The sequence below is a fragment of the Balearica regulorum genome, chromosome 9, assembly GCF_011004875.1.
Source record: "Balearica regulorum gibbericeps isolate bBalReg1 chromosome 9, bBalReg1.pri, whole genome shotgun sequence".
Classification (NCBI taxonomy): Eukaryota; Metazoa; Chordata; class Aves; order Gruiformes; family Gruidae; genus Balearica; species Balearica regulorum.
This window is the reverse complement of record NC_046192.1, coordinates 5,596,515-5,617,536: the sequence shown is the minus strand read 5'-3', so window position 1 is coordinate 5,617,536 and position 21,022 is coordinate 5,596,515. Positions and strand designations below refer to the sequence as shown.

Below are 21,022 nucleotides of genomic sequence, written 5' to 3'. Positions count from 1 at the left end.
TAAATCTTTTCAGTAACGTTTATAGTATAATGGTTTCCTTTTTCCTTTATTTTTTTTTTTTTTTTTTTTTAGAATTCTGGGGGGTTTTTAAAGTTAAGTTTAGAACACATTCAATTATCATAGGATGTATTAATGTTGTGGAGAGCCATTGCATTAGCAGGGTGGTCTTACCTTTTCCGTTCTGTGGGCAAGGCGCCAGCTTTGGGTCATGGGCAGAAGCGTAATGGCAACGACAGTAACTTTCCTTTCATGTATGCGGGTCGTGGTTTGCGCTCCGGTTTATGACTTTGGCCTTTGAAGACACAGGGTTTCAAACAGTAGGCCTGCTCTATCTGAGCCTCAGCTACTGCACAGCAGGAACGGTCCTCTGTGCGCAGAGGTTTCTGGTGCTAAAATTGACTTTATTTGGGGAAAATAGTTCCCATGCTAACATTCCTGTGTTGGACCTGTGGAAAGAAAAGAATATGGATTTGGACTGATTCATAATCCAGCGAGTTGGAAGTTGCTTGGCCTCTCCTAATGCTCCCCATCTGAACCCTATAGTTGCTTACTGAATAAGGATCTCAATAGCTTCTGAAGGTCTGGTATAAGAGAGGGAAGCAAATGAACTTTCTCTCTGCATGGCTATCATGACAATCCAGATTTTCTTGGGGAAACTCCTACCTGTGTGTATTCCCTGAGACCACGTCTGCTGCCTGTCAGGCAGTGTAAGAAATCTAGGGTGCATGAGATGAAGGCAATCCTGACTGCAAGCTCTTGTACTACCATATGTGCGCAGACTCGCTGTACGCTTCGGTGAATCGTTCTGTTGAGGCCTTTCTTTGAGGTTATGCTGCCATGTGTCTGGGAGCCTGGAAAAATATGCAATTCCTCAGAACACATCTAGAAAGGTTTTTGTGGCAGGGAAAGTGGCAAATTGATATGTGACAGTTTTACATCTTTGATTCTTGTGCTAAGGAAAAGGCAGCAGGAGAAGGGGTGGTGGCCTGGACACAAACTTGGAGAGATGTTGTACCTGACTGCGCTAAAATAGGGATGACAGCAATTTAAAAACACAAGAAGCTATTCCTGCTGAAGTGAGTTAGCGTAAGTCATTGAATGCAGTGTTTGTGATATGAGAAACTAGTCAAAGCTGTAGTTGCAATGCTAGATATTTTTCCATTGTCTCCACTGTTACTTAAAATCTACTTCTTTCCCCAAATAAATGTCCAGGTGGTAAAAAAATAGAGGAAATCTTTGGAAAATGCTGGCACACCAGTGCTGGGCAGACTGATACATGCCTCCTAAATCTGTTTCTCCCTGTAGTGCTATCCTTTAGCGGATTTCTTTAGCAGAAACACTGCTAAATGTAGCTGCTGGCTGGTTTAAGAGAAGTAAAACATTCCCTGTGTCAGGCTGGATGTATTTCTGTCGGAAGGAAGCTATCACTCAAAACCAAGCTGTGCCATGCTCATGAGGAATAAGCATGGATGCTATATGTGCAAAGCAGTTTTTCCATGTATGTGTGTTAGACTGAGCATAACATAATTTTTAGTGTAAGTGACTGCTAAGGAACCAGGCTAGAAGCCCAGTATGCAAACTGGTTAGCTGCGTGGCCTGGCAGGCTCTGTGCCACCAGTGGTGCAGCAAAACCAGGGTGACACCTCGTCGTACCTGGGCTGGTCTCCAGAAGCTAATTTTCAAACACCAGCAGTTGGGATGGGAAGTTCGCAGAGGTGAGCTGTATTTGATCAGCCGTGTTTGACTGTCAAGACACATCAGTGGTGGTGTCAAGTGTTTTGTGAGCGCACAATAAACAGTTTGAACAAAATTCTCGCCGTGGAAGGTGGTGTTGCCTGACTTACATTAAGTAGTCACGGAGGTGTTAGTTCAAAATCCAAAGCTGGCTGCTGTTTTGCTTTACCTGTAGTCTTAAAGAAGGGCTTTTGAGGAACATGAGAACAAACCTTGTTGTCCACCTTCCTATTTATTTCAATACTCAAGGAAGACAAAAAAACCACATGATGTCTCTATCAAATTCTGGATTATTTTGGTTGTGTCTTTTGTTTCTGTTCAGAATCAATATATTTGCAATTTATAATACAGTGTATGCTGCTGGTGGGGGTTGGAAGCCAAAGGCTGTGAAAGAGGATCAAATGTGTGTGCTTAGGGTTAGAATTCAGCTTTTTGGGAGTTCATAAATGTCTGAAGTTTGCTGTATTTGCTTGCACAGATGGGCGCCTGTTTTTTTAGATAGTGGTAAACCTTCCTTGGGATTTAGAAATTCCATACGAAGTACCATACAAGATGCACTAAAAGCATATAATTAATCACTTTTAAAATGAGATGCTAAGGTTGCCTGCTCTGTACAACCAGAATACAAGCTGTCAGTTGTTCCAAAATCGTTTGACTGCATGAAGCCCTGTTATTTCTAATTAAAGGTCTAAGAACATCCAGCTGATCCAGTAATTTGATTGTCTCAAACATCTCTTAATGCCTCATAACAATGAAAAAAGACCTACATATTTCCTTCTCAAACATCACTGCTAGAGTGCCTGCAAGCATGAGTCATTTTTTGTGTCTGACCAGTGGTGATGAGGAAGCAAATGATACCTTACAGGTGTTTGCAGCACATCTACAATCAAACATATTTTTTTTTGTACCATACTTTTGATGTTAGGACTCTTTTTGCAGGAGGAATGAAGCTATATACCATCACAATTTTTCTCTTAATAATGAAAAATATATGACACTATTAAATAATTTTATTTTATACTTGTCTCAGAATAATGCAGAATTTTATTTAGTTGAATGCAGAATTTTCACAGTTAAGAGGTTTGAAAATAAAATGCTACATGGTTTCTAGTTTACAACCTAGTTATCCCAGGAAGCTGCTGAAATCTGTTTCCTTGGGATGTACGTTGTCATTGTGGTGTTCTCATCTTTCACTGAGGCTGTTATTTCTCAGGACAATAAGGATACTCGCCCATTCATAAATGCATTTCATTTACTTTTCGGATAAGGAGGAGGATGCCTGCAGTTCTGCCCTTATGGGTGTGGAAAGTAAAGCCACAGCCTAAGACTGTTGGCACTGTAGGAGTCCCTGCTCCCACAATCTAATGATAAGCTGAATATCCATAAGACAGTGTGTGTAGTTGAAGGAGGAAACTTAAAACACTGTTTTCATGTTTTGAATATTTCCATTGCCTTTTTAGCATGATAAACAATAATAGTGTTTAGGTTTCCTCTAGAAATAAAGATAAACACGTAGGGTGATGTGGAAAACAAAAACCTTTTAATAGTGCAGTAGCACACAATGAACTGCACTACAGTTTAGGTTGTGCCTATTTCCATCATAAATCCAATTTTCAGATTTTTTTTTTTTGGCCGTAAAAGTCTGTTTCAGTCTGAAACTTGGCAAGGTGTTTCTCTGCCTGAGAACAAACTTCCTTCTTTTGCAACTGAAGTGTATCTGAATTCTTAATTTCTAGGGTTTTATAAGCACTTCCAGAGGATTGCTTGCCATAATACCAGTGGGAATGCTGAAGTGATTCTCTGGCAGAAGGATACAGCGTGTGCGTGTGTGTGTAAAATACTGATGATTTAATGTACAATGAGATATGTTGTGTTATCTGTCTAGTTAGATCACCCTTTGTGGTAAAGGGATTGTAATGCTTATCATAACAAGCAAGTTAGTTGCCCAGGGAGATGTAATAGAGGAAGGCACTGAGCAGCTTTTCTATAAAACTTCACCAGTGTATGCTAATCTTGACTTACAGTATTGTATCTGCTCCTTTGCTGAGCTGATCTGTGAGCGACTTCGGTTTGTGTTACATTGCAGTGAATCGCGTGGTGATGTTCAGATGAATGTAGAGTAGGATTAGACTGAAACCCCATTATCTGGCCAGTCCTCAGGAGGTATAAAGTGACAGGTCTCCTGCCTTGCCTGGAACTACTCACCATCCAGGGGAGAGCAAGAATGATTTATGTCAGAGGCTTTTTGTTGTAGAGCTTCCAAACAAAGCAGTGGGAATGGTGTGGATTACCATCTTCTGTGTCACTAAAAATAATCTTGGGAACTGATCCTTTCCTTGCCCCTGTCTATGAATTCTAGCACACCAATCAGTGTTTTTGTGTATATAATATTTGTCCTTTGCAATTTGAAATGTGTTAAACATGACACTCCTTAATTTTTTTTTATTTTTTAGGCTACTTGAAAATGGTGTGGTTAAAGGAGATAGTTATCCTGATTTTATAACTTCAGTTTGTTTTTTGTTCAAAGCAGACTTGATGTCAAGTCCTGCCCAACCACTGGCTGGTGTCCAGACCTAGCTGGTGTTAACAGGGAGAGAATTTATTCACACAGCATCTTTCCTTCATCCTTGAGTTGTACTTTGCAAGAAGTGCCTCTCAGCCACCCACTCACAGCACTGTGAAACAAAAGCTTCAACTTTTGTTTGTTTTCATTTCTCTCTCAAGCTTCCATTGAGGTGCTGTCCAGCAGCTTATCTAAAGTTGCTAGTTGTGTGCCAGCTTTGTCTAGTCTTTCCTTTTGGCACGTGTATACTCAGCGTGTCAGCTCTCCGTGTTGTACAAGTGGAAATCTGGACTGGTTGTAGGAGGACACGAGTGCCTTATGCTTTTTCCATTCTTGATTTCCTAGCAGTAGATCACCTGGGATGAAAAGCTAATACAACTTTAAGCTGTTATTACGTTATCAAGATACTGTTTTCGGCAACTACTGAGTTATTAAACCAGTTACAGTTGACAAGTGCAGCTAATGAATGGGGATCAGCATTTCCATGCACTGATGAGATGTTATTCTCTGACTTTAATATCAATATGCAGTGAAGTCTTATAGCTTTACAAGAAGCTTGAATATGAATTTCCCCCCCTTTTATTAAATGTGGATATTTTATGATTATTTATTTGGTCCAGCGCAGCAGTGATAGTGTGATTGGTGTATTACAGACAGTTCTTGTTACCAGTTACTCCTCTCTCACAGTTCCAGAACTCACATCGCATGAATAATTTTGCCTATTCAGATATTCTTCTCTGGAGTTCTATAGGAACATTGAAAATGTTGCAGTCCTCCCTGTGCACTGACGTCACTTGTATGTAGAGGGATGTTTTGGCCACGTATCTAGGTAAACTGCCCTGATGCAGTGCCAGTTACAAAAGCCAGCTTAGATAGACTCTGCCCGTGCTCCTCGCTGGACTCTCTGGGAGTCCCTCAGTGACCTCTGGAGTTTGGGTCAGGGTCTAGCTACTGAGAATATGGTCATCTTTTTTTATTTTTAAAGAAAATATTTGTGTATTATGTGTTGCTTTTATTATGCATATAATAAAGTGTCTTTTTAATCATGTTACTGATGAAATCTGTATTAACTATTAGTGTATTCGTATTGCAGATTTCATGTAACTGTTGATGTTCCTGTTGAGGATAATATTAGCCCTGTGACTAAGATGTCAGGTGCTTGCTATTAACCTCCAGTTCTCTCTCTCCCCTGCCCCTTTTTTAGAGGCCTTTGAGTCTTTGCTTCGCTTTGCTGAAAACCGCACAAGTTCCCTGTTTGAGACAGCTTACAGACCTATGGCAAAAGAAGCAGCAGAGCCTGTTAAAGAACTTTTTACAGACATCTCTCTCTACATTCTTGGCGCAGAGACTACAGTGGAAAGCGCAGTATTACGGTTCTTTGACAGCCTCTTTCCTCTGGTGTATAGTCGGCTAATAAACCCAGGAATTACAGATTTATCAGAGGACTATACAGAGTGTCTACGGCTTACAAGGCAAGACATAAATCCTTTTGGACGCTATTCTAAAAACATGGTTACAGAGCTGTCAAAATCTCTTTGGGCAAGTAGGATGCTCAGCCAGGCCCTCAGTCTGGGCATCGAAGTGATAAATACTACTGAACACGCAGCTCTCACGAAGGAATGTAGCAAAGCTCTGGTGAAGATGCAGTACTGCCCGCATTGCCAGGGCCTGACGCTAATCAGACCCTGTGTCGGATATTGTCTAAACGTAATGAGGGGCTGTTTGGCCAGCGTGTCAGAACTGGATGCACAATGGAGAGAGTATATCTCCACGCTGGAATATCTGACTAATGAAATGGCTGCCTCACATGATCTGGAAATTGCACTGACGGGAATCCGGAACTCCATCAATGAAGCCATCCTGCATGCGCAGTTGAATGGACCGCAGCTCTCCGCTACAGTAAGTGCTCTCTGTTCCTTACTCCCATTTATCACTTTCATTATTTGATGAATAAACACTTAAACAAGTTGGTGTTGTCTTTACATCAATTTTTAGTCTTCAATTAGATCTTTGTTTAATAGTCCCTGAAAACATTACAGATAATTATGATGGGGTTCAGAACAGTCTGCTTTGAAATGAAAGGGTTGGGGGGGGAAGTCTATTCCTTGAGAAGTGAGCCTGTAAAGAAGATAGCTCTGGCTTGTCTGCAGAATTTTCTAAACAAAATATTGGGGTATATTATACTTGATATCAACAGTGTATTTTCATATTTGAAACCATCTGATTCTGTATCTCTAGGAGCAGTGTTCCCCTGGCGTGTGAGTATTTGTAGTGTGTGTGGACATTCCACAGGAATTGGTTTGACTGGGTTAGAAGAGTGTGTTTCTAAACAAAGGCAAAGACATTAACTGTTTCATAATTTTACAGTCCCTTTACTTTTGTGTGACTGAGACATCAGGAAAGTAGTCTGGGTCTATATGCATACACCCGTCATACAAAAGTTGGAAAAAGAGCATGAAAAAAATCAAACTTATTTGACAGCATTTATGTAAGTAAAGGATAAAAACACACTTAAAGTAGATCCATTTTTGTAAGTGGTAGGTTAAGGAGGAAAGAACTAGGGTGGTAGAACTGTCTCATAAATAATAGCAGCATATGACTGGCAGGTGTTCTCTCAAGGTGTTGAAGATTAGACCAGAAATTATTGAAATGACTAATGAGGCAGCTGACTGCATTTTTTATGAAGTTCAATATGACTGTCAGCGGGGAAAAAATGTACCAGTGTGGCAGAGTAAACACTAATCAAAAATTGCAGATAGATCTGCCTGTCTTGAAATTAAAGAAATTCTTGCAGAGAACAAATGAGAAGGAAATGCACAGATCTAAAAATTCCTGTGCTGAACTCTGGTCACCATATAATGTAAGAGAAAAGATACCTCAGAGTCAACAGGCAGAAGCTATGGCAGAGGGTATTCTAAACTAAGGAAGTATTTTAGTGGGAAAAAAATGCCTGTATGTTTGTAATCTTCCAAGATACCTAATATCACAGCTCTCTTCCATTTAGAACACCTGATGTAGCCAGAGATTTTTATAATCTACATATTATACTGACTGTAAAACCCCAACCACTTCTAGTAATCTGATAAAATTTGACTTTATATTTGTAGTTATCTTGGTTCACATTGTCTCAGGTTCTCCTTTACTTTTCATCAATGGGACTTGGGTCTGCTAGTTTATCTGACATCCAAGGATAAACGTGAAAAACTAAGAAAAGGTTTGTCCAAGTTCTTGGATAATGCGCAGTAGGCACTGGAGCCTATACACATTGCAGAACAGCCAGTCTTCATCGTGCTAATGTCTAGTTGGTAGCGTCATAAGGCATCCCATAAAGCAGTGTTAAACCTAGAACACATAATGAACAATCTTCTTGCATCTGCTCTAATTTCCCCCCAAGTTATTTTTATGTGAGTTTAGAAGGGAAATGAAAATCAAAGTACGCTATTATATTTATTAGTTTTATCTGACTATAGGTAGATACCTCTTAGTTCATAACATAGTTTCATTACTGATTGCACAGAATTAATTAGGAATAAAATTAAGCTTTCTGACTAGTAACAGCAAAAATGGTCTGCAATATATGCAGCATGTTACAAAATGCTAAAACATAATTCTGCATTGCATTAGTCAGCCTCGTAATTAATACGCACTTGCTTAGCTTACTGACAGGGTAAAATTCATAATCCAGGTAAATATCAGATAATTAAAGATGAAGTCAATGAGTGTATTGCTTTTAGCTGATGTAGAAGCAGAATTCTTTCTGAAGTGTCTCTCAGGCTGAGGATTTTCTTTACTGGTTATTCAAATAATGTTATTCAGGTCTTTTTTTAGATCCCTAGTAGTAACTTTAAACATTTTCCTTCTCCCATTCAGAATGAATTCCAAAAGCACTGTTGTGTTTGAAACTACATTAATTCTTTTTTCCCAAAAGTTCTGTTTTGTCTCACTAGCGAAATCTCTGTGCACTGAAAAAGATTGTGTGTTTTAAGGACTGCTCTGTAGGATAGCAAAGGATGCTTTCTGCTTGAGAAAAAACCCTATATGCCAGTGTGTGTTATCCTCAGTCTTCTAGCTTTTTCAGTTGTCAGCAGGGTAAGGTTATATTTTGAAGACAGGGCATGTTCCGCTATTTGAACAAGCATTTAGTCTGATACTGATTTAAAACTTTACTGATTAGTTACAGAGGATAACCATTATTTAGAAAATTGAGCCTAATTAAGCTATATTTCCTACTCTGAAGAAACGGAAAGGAGTTCAATCTACAGCATCAGGATTTCCGGCTGCGAGATGGCTTCTTGGAATCTGAGGCCTGATTCTCAATTACACTAGGGCCTTTTTGGGCCACGCTCATGGGAGTTGTACCCAGTGCGTTTACTATTTGTTTTACCTACGGGAAAATTTTTAGAAAAGAAGATACTTTCTCTTTTCCCTTCATAAAAATGTAGAGACCTTTTTCTGTTCATGCGGTATGCTCTTCAGGTTCTGTAAAAGTGGAAACGTTTAACTTATGTACAGTTTCTGTTACAAATGCCGTGATTGGTTTCATTCAATTATAAATCTATGGAAAACTCATTCAGGAAAGCAGAGCAATCCTAGTAATTTTCATTTATCCTGAGGCACCCTTAATTAATGCACCTGCCCTTTTAGGAAACATTTTACTTTTTTTAATAGATGGTATGGCTAAAAATTAGAGTTCTTTTTTAGCTTGCTTGCCTGCCCGGATGATAATGAATAATGGAAAGAAAGATTGTTTTCTTTAAAACAGGGGGGAAGGGGTGAGATAAACCAATGAAGCACTTTAAGGTACTTTGCTCAAATGAGGTGCAGTCCATTATTGTAAATTTAAAAAAAAAAAAAAAAATCCTATTTGTATGACAAGTGCATAACTTCAGGAGACTGGCCTCTGCTGATCGTGTCCATTATGGCCAAAAGAATTGCCTGATTTGCTGGGATAGCATGTGTGAAAGGTCACCTTTAAGATATTAGTAATCTCTCCTCAGATTCCTCCAGAATGCGCCGTGCCATTTGTTCAATGATACTGGCTTGCATCCAGCTTACTTAACCTAATGCGGGCCCGCCGCGGTCTGCAGCATCAGCAATCACAATCATTACTTTCTGGTTTGTCTGCTGGAATCTAATTGTCTTTCGTATTGGTAGGAGCCCTGACTGCTGCTTGGTGCCAGCTACGGAGACCGAGTTTGTTCACCCTTCCTTATTGTTTTTGAGACTTTTTCTTTGTTTTTCTTTTTGTGTCTTTGTGTTTTAAAGCTGGTCTCCATTTTTCATGTATTAAATCTACCATATTGCTATATTCCGAATTCTGTATTTATGTATCATTCCTGATTTTTTAATTATATTTTAATTTTTTATTCAAAGTGAAAATAAAATACCCTCCACTACAATTGAAGGAGGAGAGGCAGTTTTGAAATGTGTGCTGGCCACTGGCGCTTCGGGGAAGCGTATCACCAGGTAGCGTACCAAACGCTGTCTGTGCCTGTACTCCCTGGAGTCGGGTCCCGATGAGGTGGTGTTCCAGTTGCTTCTGTAGGGCTAGTAAGGGCTTGCTTGCAGCCTGCCTTCAGCAGACCGAGGGTCGTGAATGGGAACAAGTATTAGAAACAGAATAACGTATGAGGTAGGGAAGATTTCTATTGGATCAGGAATGGTTAGAATCTGCCTGGCCCCACTACCTACAAATCTGCGCCTCCCTGGATACTGGACGTATCCCTGTGTGAGGAACGTTCTGAGGTCTAAAGAGCAAAAGGATGGCTCTTCCATTTACTGGAGTATCTAAGCACATAAGATGCATTTGCCCACATTGGTAAGTTCTGTGATCCTCTGGGCTGCTGGAAATGGTGATTTGTTACTCGTTCCACAAACGTGCGCAGTGCTGTATGGATGGCTGGCAGAGACTGTGTGTATCAGTTGCAGTCGTTGGGTCATGCTTCAGCAGTAAGCTCTGTGAGGCTGCCAAGCCTGACATTTGGTGCTTTTCTGTATGCCTTAATTCAAAGGGCAGTGAGGCCATGTAGAAATACCTTTTTAGAGTAGAAAAGTTCTGCACTGCTAATATTGCTGTGTATTAGGGCTCCATTTGTCAAGGGCAAGGCAGAGGCAAGATTTTCAAAGAAACAACATTTTGTTGTCTGATTTCTACTTCAGCTTAATAGAATTTGAACACATAATTACCTGTTGTTCTTTTAAATGCTTTTCTGAGGTATTGCTACAACTTCTTCTCTGCACGTGGCTTCTTGTGAAACCTGCCTGCCCACCCACGTGTTGGAAAATGCAAAGTGGTGTGTGTTAGTAGAAATACTTGGAATGTGGGAAGGCATGTATTCTGGTGTGGTGTTCTTGCTGTGTGAAGTTCATAAAGTATTTATCTTCATACTAATGTTATAATGGCTGAAAATGTATTAAATTAAGAGAACATAAAAAGCCAAAGACCTAATATTTTTAGAATGGCCAAATGTTATACAAGATAAAAGTCCAACATATTGTGTTTCTTGATTATAGGAGTAATAAAAGCAAAAGCTAATAAAAGGCTTGATAGAGGGAGATTGTAAAACCTGGGTATGACCAGAGACTAGGCATTATGAGAATGAAGAAAGATCTATGCCTTCAGCCAATTAACTTCTTGGAGACAAACTTACCAATTAATGTGATAAAAGTGATATAAAAAAAAGTGATAGAAGAATAAACTTTGGGAAGAGAAGCAGATAGAAGCAGGAGAATCACAGGAAGTGAGGGATATTTAAGATGTATGATGCTAGGCATTTCAGGAATGTCAGGAAGAACAGAATTAGTGATTGTGAGAGAAAAAAATCTGATCAAAATCCCAGAGAAATCAATGACAGTTTTTCCACAACTTGTGGAAAGACTATCAAGGAGAAGGATGGATAATATTGAGAAGAGATCCACTAAATACTGATTGCGATTTAAAGGGGATTGGTTTAGGGTTGTAATGAAGGAAACTATCTGATGCCTATTTCTGGTAGAACGTTTGCGAGGTATTTCTTAAAAATTTGATGTAGCTCAAGAAATGCAAGGAAGGCATGAGAAGGTGAAAGCTTGTAGCAGGGACTGTTGTCCTTGGCGATGAAGAAAAGACAGACAAAAGAGTTAAGCTTTCCATGCCTATCTAACTATTGCTACAATCGTTTGCAATTAGAGATGTAATTGGGAATTGGGGAGGCAAATTACATAGAATTAACAGCAAATTAGAACTTAGAGCAATTAAAAAAAAAAATCCATGGAAAATACTTATAGGTCGATGGCTGTTCTTGGCAGCTGATCCATCAATCTCCTCCCATTAGTGGTTTTAAAAAACTTACTCCTGTTGCAAAGCAGATAGCAGGTAGTCATAAAATGCATGCCCATCACTTTCCACTGTCTTCTAAACTTGCTTCCCTGAAGCCATTTTTACATGTATTTTCCTCATTGTTTATATTACGTCATCATTAATGTTTTGATTCTGATGTTGCTCTTGCTGACCACTATATGGTACTTAGCACTAAAGAAAGTGGCTGCTTTGCAGATGAATTTGGGGAAGGCCTATAGGCATATAGTTATCTGAGGTATTTAACCTATATGTGGGTAAGATGGGGAACGGTGGCAGAGCTGGTGAGAGGCAACGAGGAGTCAGAAAAAAAAGAAGCACTGAAAGAATATCTAGTGTTTGGTTCTTGCAGTGTTCTTATGGTGAGCTCATATGATTTGTTCAGTAATATTCAACAAAAAGTCAGTGATAGAAGTAGAGCTAGAAATGAGGATTTTTTGGAAAAAAAACCCAACTTTTTTTTTTCAGTTGTTAGTACTGCACTGCAACAACATCTCATATTTAGAGATATCTGAGGGTAGACTTTTAGTGTCCTTTACAGGCACATAGGATGCAGCTCCGCATGTATCCTTAGCCAACTGGAAGTTGCAAAGATTTGTTTAACTTCACATTTAACTGGAACAAATAATCCCTGCAAATAAGCAGCATATATCATCTTAGGTACTGAACAAGCAAACTATATAGATATTTGCTAGATTCAATTTAAGGATGGAAAGGGGCAACTGCCTGTGAAAGAACATAGTTGGTATATCCTGAAATGCCTGTGTTAGTGGTAGGCTTGAGCCAGAACTTATGGGGGGGTAGCCTTTGGAAAAAAAATTAAAGTCTTGGCACAAATTTTCTGGTAAAAATTCAGCATTGTATGGAAGGTTTACAGAAAATAATTTAGGTGGTCTGAAATAATTTGAAATGGAGAAGAAAAACCAATCCTGAGAAATAAAAGACTTGAGACCTATTAAAACGGTCACCTTTAGGAAAATAAAAGCTTAGAGAAAAGACTGCCAAACTTACAGCAGCAGGAGATTGATGCACAGTAACCTTACAAATTTGAAAAGGAAGTGGCACTGCTATGAACAAAATAACTTTGTGCTGAGTGAGTTCACAGCAACAAAGAGTTTCTGCCAGCCAATAATGAACTACTTGATTAAAGACCTTGAACAGTATCATAAAACACTCCTGGAGACTTTGGAGAACACTCAGAGCTGAACTCAGGTGCTTCCTTCCTGCAAGTTTTCCAGTTCAAATGATCAACACCAGCTGTCAATAAGTATAAGAACCATACTTAGCAGCGGTTAAAGCACTATATTCAATTCCTTGTGGTTAGATTGCTGAAAATAACTGTAAAAACATACAGAGATAGCTATGTTTGTGCAATATGCACTAGAAATGTTATTTAAAATGACATTTTGCTTTTTCTAAGCACTTATTGGGAAACCTTCTCTGAAAACAGAAAATGGAGGAAATACGTGACTGTGATGAGGTATCTGTAAATGGTCTTGAAGCCGGAATGGTTGCCCTATGGAAGCTGTCTGATTTCCTAGTGCTTCTTGCAGATGTGATCTTGAATGACACAATCACTTACGTTGAAGGCATGACCTTGTCTATTTTCTTCTCATGAACCAAAGTTAGATGAGTGTGCATCAGGTTCAAATCCATTGTGAATCCAGGGATAAGAGGAGACCTGTTAGAAACCCGGTGAGTTGGACTGAAGGCACGCCTTGTAATGTAATGATCCATTTCTGTGTGAAAGGTAAAAGAATTTTACAGTGGTGTAAGATGCATAAAAATATGTCTACATTAAAATTTTGTTTTATTTCTCTTGGGCTTTGTACTCATTAAGATACTGCTCTCATCTTACAGTCATGAATGATTTTTAAAAAATGAGCAACGGAACTATATATCTGGAATCAACTGAATTTCATGGAGTATAAGCATCTAATTCTTGTAGTCAGCTTTATAAGTCTCGCTTACCTGCTTTTTGCTTGATTTAAAAGCATTTTGACACTTGAGTACTGTAGAAGTATTTCTGGAAATAATCACCTAAATTGTTTAGTGCATTTGCCTCATTCCCATCTGTTACAAAAGGCCTCTGGAGAATTAGAGCTCATGTAGTCTTGAACAGCTCTTTAAGGGGATGCAAGGAGCTTTCTGGCCCGTGCTGGTTAATGACAGTTCTCTTCCATGCAGATGTTTCATACCAAAGAGTAGCCTGATTTCCTGGTGTTAAGGATCATCTTCTCTGTAGTGATGGAACTGCTTGAAATTTGGTATTTATGTCAATATGAAGTAGGTTAAAATTGAAATACATATCTTTCAAGAAATCTAAATTATTATCAATCAGAGTAAGAATAAAAACCACTTTATAATTATAGTTGAGTTGGTTCTGAGAGATATTTACTGGGTATTATCCAGCTGTCATGTTATTTGACTAAACACGTAGCTAAGAATTTGCATTTACATAAATTGTATAGCCTTAAGATTGATTTTGCAGAAGTGATCATTCATTTGGATGTACGTGTCTCTTCATACCCAAAGGCATTCCATTGCAAGTCATGTCTTACCTCCCAACTGATGGCTGACTTGCTGATAGTGCTTAACCACACTATTAACAAGTCATTAATCTGTGGTAAGATAAAAAGCTCTGTTCTGCCTGGTGGAGCAGTATTCAAGTTTTACTTTCCATTCCCTAAATCTTGTATTGTGTGTAAACATGTAACCTGGAAGTTTCATGCTAAACATTCATATCAATGGAATTGCTGGATGTAGCTTTTTTACCAGCTTTTGATCTGAGACCAGCTCTCATTGTGATTAACCATTTGTGGTTAATTACTGTGATTAAGGTTTTGGGAATGATAGTGATCTGTGGCTGCTGCCTTCTGACAAAGGCTTCTGTATTTGAGAGGGGTCACAGCACCAGTCTTTTTCTTCCCCATTCACAGTCAAGTTACACTTGTTCAGCCTAGTCTTATTGCCAAAGTGTTGTCAGGTATTTGTGATTGTGGTCCCAGAAATGAGTTAAGCTAGCATAGAGGTGAGTATTTTCAGGAAATTTTGCATGCATTTTTGTTCAAAACAGATGAAATTCTGCATCATTCTGGTGTTTCCTCTAAGTTGCACAGGTGTATGCTAATGTATGGTGTACAGCCAGTAAGTTATCCAAATGTAGAGAGCAGGCTTAGCAGGTTGAATACAAAGCCAAGAAATAGTAACCTGCTTTCAGAGCAAGAGGCCTAAACAGTGTAGTAAAAAAAAATAAAATCCTTATTTATTAGTCAGTTTGCATTATGGCTACCGTCTTCATTTAGAGAAAATAATTAAAAGAGGCAACAGACTTCTGAAAAGTACATTTTATTACTTCATTGTTGTTTTCTTCTTTAAGTTTAACAAAATCAATGATACACCATTGATATTAATTCTAAATACATGCTTAAAAGCGCATGGTTGATGAAGCAAGTCTCCTTGGCCACTGCAGGAGCGTTAAGCCTGCTCCTCTGATGTTACGAGTGTAAAGAGTAACGCAAGCGTATGCAAATCCCTGTGCACACATTAACATACACAGCCCACTGCTTTTCTTCACTCCTTCAAATGAAGCTGCATCTTTTTTTAGGGTGTGGATAATCAACTTGGTTCTAAAAGGTTAGTTCATGTAGCATCTATTCTTGTTTAGTAAGAATTGAGCTTATTCTACTATTGATTTGAATTTAGTTTTTCTGAGAGGGCTATGTATCTGCATGATATAACCATTTTTTTCTCAAAAAATTTCAGCACCTTTTGGTTCCTGGAGAATTACTTTCTGGGAACTGTGTAGCCAAGTGTAATTTTATTAAAATAGTAATGAAAAGCAAACCCCAAAGTCGTAACCTGTGTAAAATACGTGGTTAGAATGATGCTTATTTTCACCTCGAAGTTGCAAATGATAGTGTGTTCCCCAAGTCATAATGTCTGTGTCCTGTTTGACTTTAACTCGATGCTGTATGAAGAGGAGATTGTGCCCATGTGGGTCTGATGGCAGGATGTGAGCTCCAGAATGGAAGTCCTATCAAAGCCATAATCATAAACCTGCCAAGATAGCAGAGTCGTAATTTCAGGGAGACAGTGTTGTCACTGAGTGCTCTCTATCTTACTTGCAATGTGATTCTGGTGTCAGTGCTTCACCATTATTACAGTTGAAAGATGAAGGACGTAAACATGGTAAGAGTCCAGGATTTTGCTTGAAGCACAATATTGAGCAAGACAATCAATGTTTGGGATAATATTTATGGAAATGATGATACTCAAGATGACAGATGATGTGCTTAGTGTTCCAACAAGAGTTGTGTACACTTTATTCATTGTTTCTACTTCTTTTTTATTCTATTCTGTACCCCTATTGTAAGCCTCTCTAGGTTGTTTAAGTCATCTACTGAAATTGAGTGTTATTTTCTATTACAAAATCAATTTAAACTGCAAAAGAGAAGTTAGATGTACCGGTTTTTTTATAAGCCTGACTTTCTGTATTGTGGCTTAGTAAATATGATGGATTTTGTAGCTGTGGTGCTTTGGAATTTTGGCACTTCTGTTTGTTGTGGTTAATTTTTGGGCTTATAAATTAACAAGGCATCAAACAATGAAGTTAGAGTGTTGCTGGGTTGGGGTCCAGTCCCTGGTAAAAAATGCAGCTCTAGCATATTGGCAGCTAGACTGCTTGTTATTCATTGTAAGGCGTCTAGCTATGGGAGTGTTAGATGTTTGACAGCATTGAATAGATTCCAGTCAGCCATACAAACTACCTCCAGTGAAGTGGAAAGGACCATAAAATTGTTTTAGCAACAGCTAATTCTCTTGAGTCTTTTAAGGCTTTTTCCCACTTTTTTTTTTCTTTAACTGTTTGGTTGCCAGTAGAGGATTTGCCAATTTAAACAGTAAGTTCCCAAATGGAATTCATGTTTTCAGATTAGTTATGAAATCTTTTCACTAATTTTGTATTTAGCATAGTTGGTTGTTGGGTTTTTTTTGGGGGGGACACAAACCAAAAAAACAAACCAAAAAAACTCCACCAAAACAAAAAACCCCACCCAACCGAAAAAAAACCCCAAAACACCCGAAGTGTGTATTTAACAATGGTACTTTTCTTTGAATATAAAAACTTACCTATAAAGAAACTTACAGCATTGTTTTTTCAAAAGTTATTTTTCTATCAAAAACTTCCAGTCCTATTTTTATCAACCAAGGCATTTGGATGCTAGTCTGTTAGCTTGTAAGTATTTTGCTTCATGTCCCTGCTCATCTTGTAGCTGTTGAAATGCCATGCAAGCTTAGTGCTGCAGGGTTCTTTTACAAGCAGCTTGGGGACTTATCTTCTCAATCTCCAGCTAAAGATGTGTGTTAATTCTTCCATCTTTCCTTACTTTGAGTATTTTTTCTCCCAAATAGCATAGACTGTGGATTCAGTGTTTGAAAGAACATAAAAATGTGTCCTCACCTGTCAAATTTTTCATAAGAGCTGGTTGCCTCATAATGTGCCATAGTTCAGTCTTTAAGAAAAAGCCACGAACACAAAGTGTTTAAATAGTCTGGGAGACACGGTGGCATTAGCTTTGCAGGAAGCCTGAAAAATTCTAGCTTTTGGAGTACCGGGGAAGATGGAGAATGTGGAGATCCTCAGCTGTTACAGCTTCATTGAAGGGATTTAAAGAACCAGGAACCTGGGTAAAAGAGTCTCAATTTTGCAATATGAGTGCAAGGCTTCATTCTGCTGACAGTAGATGGGCAAATGAGATCAGAGTGAAAAGCAAGTTGGTTCTCTTGCCATCTTCTGCCATAAAAGAGGCTGCCTCTTGTGAAGAACTCAGTCTTGTACACTGGGAGAAATGACATATTTCATCCAACTGAGTACAAACCTCTCCTTTTCTCTCCCGTTAGCATCTTTTTCCCAAGAATTATTTAGTTAGATTACCATTAACTGGAATAATTGAGATAAAATTGTCATTACTGGCATTTGGTCTTACAATAAAAATGCCAGCTGTGCTAGGAAGGCATCAGACAGCCAGCAGCATCAGCATGTAAGACTGGACTCGATCAGAGCTAAAATAGCCAGCTCATGAAGAAACCTAGTGTATAGCTTTGGAAACAGAATCCTGATGACTCATGGTATGTGTTTCCTTCTACAGTAGATGAGGTGAAAGTCCCTGGTGATTTTATTGTGGTTCTCTAGACTTTTGTTAATTGTAATGAAGCTTAGTTATTTTAAAGGCAATTTTATTCTTCTAGTCTATCTACACAAAATCTTAACAATAGACTTTTTCTCTAGTCTTTCTATGTCCATATGAAACAGAGAAGTTGACACAGCCCTTGTAAGGAGAAATGGAACACTAAATCCCTAGTTATTGAACTTGTACCTGCATTTAGAGAAGACCTGCCTTTTTATTTAGATACTTCAGTCCCAGGGGGAAAGAGGTGGGCTTTCTAAGGCTGCACCCCTCATATGCAGCAGCCAAATGCTTCCTGCAGCTGTAGGACCAAACAGAGCAAGGAGGCATCTTCCCCTGAACAATCTCTTTCTTCTTAAAGGGACTCTGCTCACAGGAAAAAAAAGGTGTTTGCATAGAAAGATGCACAAATTTTGTTGTCTGTGACTTCAAGCAATGGCTTGGCTACCTCAAGTGTTGGCTTATCTACATCACTAACTGGAGATACCATAAAATATCTGATTTTTCAAGTCAGAATGGGGCCTGAGTGTTTTGACAGCTGTGTATTTCATCTGAGCTACTAGCAGTCACTGGGAAGACTTCCAAAGCTTATTTTTTACAATGGTAAGAGCCTATGTTCTCCTTACCTGAAGCAGATATTGGTGGCTCTAATCTCTATTTCTTTGCAAACCTGCTCCGTTATACGCCATCCCCTGTAGTCATTTTCTGGGAGAGCAAATAGTTTTAATGCTCTCTAACCAAATTTTGTGTTGCTGTTATTGCAGACTTATAGCTCATGTGCTTGTGAGCCATCTCAATGTGTGAATCCTCATTTTGCCAGAGATAGACCTAGTTGCTGCTGAGGTGCCTAGAGGGCATTTACTGCTGGAAATATTTATAAAGAGTGGACAATAGGGGAAAGAGAAGAATATATAATAGTTCTTAAAATGTATTTATCAAGTATTCAAGTCTCTGCTTTGTTCTGTATAGTCAGAGTGGAGTCAGGACTGCTATTTGAAAGATGAGCACAGGACCCTTGTGCCTTGGACTGGCAGGAGGCAATAGGAAAATATGATGTACAGGAAGACAACTTGAGGAGTGTGAGTCTGTCTGGATAGTGAAGAGGAAATCGGGGTATTTCAGTCCATCGGTGTGCCCTTGCTGTATGCTCACATGTAGCTGCAGTAGAAGTATTCAAAGATGTTTGAAAGGTTCATTGGTTCTATTAAGGGAGACATCTCTGCTTTCAGTCTTTGGTTTTCTTACTGATTAATATTTTGTTAAAAACTTCACTTAATAAGATGGTTTGTTTTGAATCACTACTGTTACTTCAATATATGGTGCTTGCCCTTGGTTTTCATTTTATTCTAAATAGGCTTACTATATAATTTTAATTACATGCTTCTTTTCCTTTTTTCTAATAAGCAAATGTGACACTGCTTCCTTCTGTGGAGGGAAAAAGAAATAACCTTTTTGTACTTCTGTATGAACCCTTGCTGTCACGCTTTTATATGATACTAGACCAGGGACTTGGAAGAGCTTGATGGACTTTCATCTACTGATTTTTCTGTACTGAAGGTTGGAACTCAGCAGCTAACAGAATTGTGAACAAAAGTTTCCAAACAGGTGACAGCGAAGCAAATTGGAGAGGGATATTTGGGTTGAGGTGACCTTGGCTGGCAGCTGGCTGCCCACTGAGGTGCTCGCCATGCGCCTGCAGGAAGGCCTCCTTCCCGCCCCTGGCCCAGCCTCACTCCTGCATTCCTGACTCCTCTGCCCCGCCAGGGGGCGCTGCCGGCTCCTCTGATTGGCCCAGCTGGGCTCTGCCCTGGGCTGGCTGGAACCTGCTGGAACCATCCGGAACCGGCCGGAACTGGCTGTCTCTGGCGGGGGCAGCCTCCACCTCTCCTCACAGTGACCCCACAGCCCCACTGTGGATGTGAACAGAGGAGGAGAAGGAGCTTAGACAGGATAAACAACTTTTTTAGGGAATGGAAGATTCAAGTAAGCAGCTAAACAAGATAGACTTTCAAAAATATTAAGTTGTGTCTGAGCAAAGCCCTGATTTGTGACAGGAGTTCATTTATATTTCTGAATTGAAGGGCATTGACAGAAGGGGAAAAGGGGTACAAAGGACTGCAAAGGATTTGAGGCAATGGAGAAAAATATTACACTGTTTCCATTTAAAGTAACAACTGTAAAGAAATCTTCAAAGGAAAATAAAATGAAAGGCCTGCCTGTAAGGGGAAAACATCTCTTGGATCTAATGACATTTTTTTATAAAACAAATTTATCACTGTTAGAATGGGACAAGTGGTGGTTCAGAGAGACTTTATTTTTCACAGAAAGAAGGAAAAAAAAAAAGGGGGGGAGGGAAGAGCCAACCAAATAGGAAGAGATTTAGAAGAATATGAAGTTGAAGGGAAGCAAAGCAATGAGAAAGGTATGTAAGAAATTGAGACAGAAAATATGGAAAAAAGCTAGAAAAACAATTATAGGGACACCCCACCCCCCCACCCCCACCCCGCCTTCTTTGAAGAATCGAAGAACTAGAATGTGTTTTAAGACAGAATAAATGATGATAACTTCTTACTGACTGTAGGCAGGTATCAACAGATGGCATGGGCTGGCTGCTCTTACAAACCACTAAGCAATACAAGCTGGTTTCCTATGGGTTATTCTGAGAAAAATAGATTTAATACAATGAGAGTATCATGAGTCGGGTCCAGAAGCAGTATGGCCATGTTTACAGGTCTTCTCAACCAGGCTTAGCATCTTGAATAGTGTCATATAAACACAGCTGTGCCGCATCTGGATGAAAGCGTGTAAGTCTACATGGTGCTGTACGTGGCCATGTGACTTTACCAAAGCAGAGCAATATTCTATTTTTTCCTTTGCTGTGGTTGCTTTTCAGACAGTGGTTTCCCTCAGTGCTGGGTGACTCCAGCGCTATGGCTTTTCCAGTGAAGCTGAAGACATTCCACATGATGGGTTTCCCATGACACCCTGTGGGGAAGGGTGTCGCATCAGCTAACTGTCAGGGTGGACAGACTCTTCTGGAAAAGTCTTTCTTTTCAGTCATCACACTGCTGTTACTTGCCTCCTTTTTTTGTTAGTTTGGGGTGGTGGTGGGGATTTATCAACATCAGTAGTGCCTCCCTTCCCCCTAAACTGCCCTGTTTGGATAATTCTACCATTTTAAGCTGGTTTTAACCGTATTTT

At 39.3% G+C, this 21,022-nt stretch overlaps 1 protein-coding gene across 4 annotated transcripts in view; it reads left to right on the top strand.

Annotated features, from left to right (window-relative positions):
• The window catches only part of LOC104640687 (glypican-5), a 394,501-nt gene that overhangs the window by 78,666 nt on the left and 294,813 nt on the right, over positions 1-21,022 (top strand). For all 4 annotated transcript variants that reach the window (XM_075760926.1, XM_075760928.1, XM_075760925.1 and 1 more), the window contains exon 3: positions 5,502-6,196. In XM_075760926.1, coding sequence (XP_075617041.1) covers positions 5,502-6,196 — 695 coding nt within the window. The remainder of the gene's footprint in view (positions 1-5,501; positions 6,197-21,022) is intronic.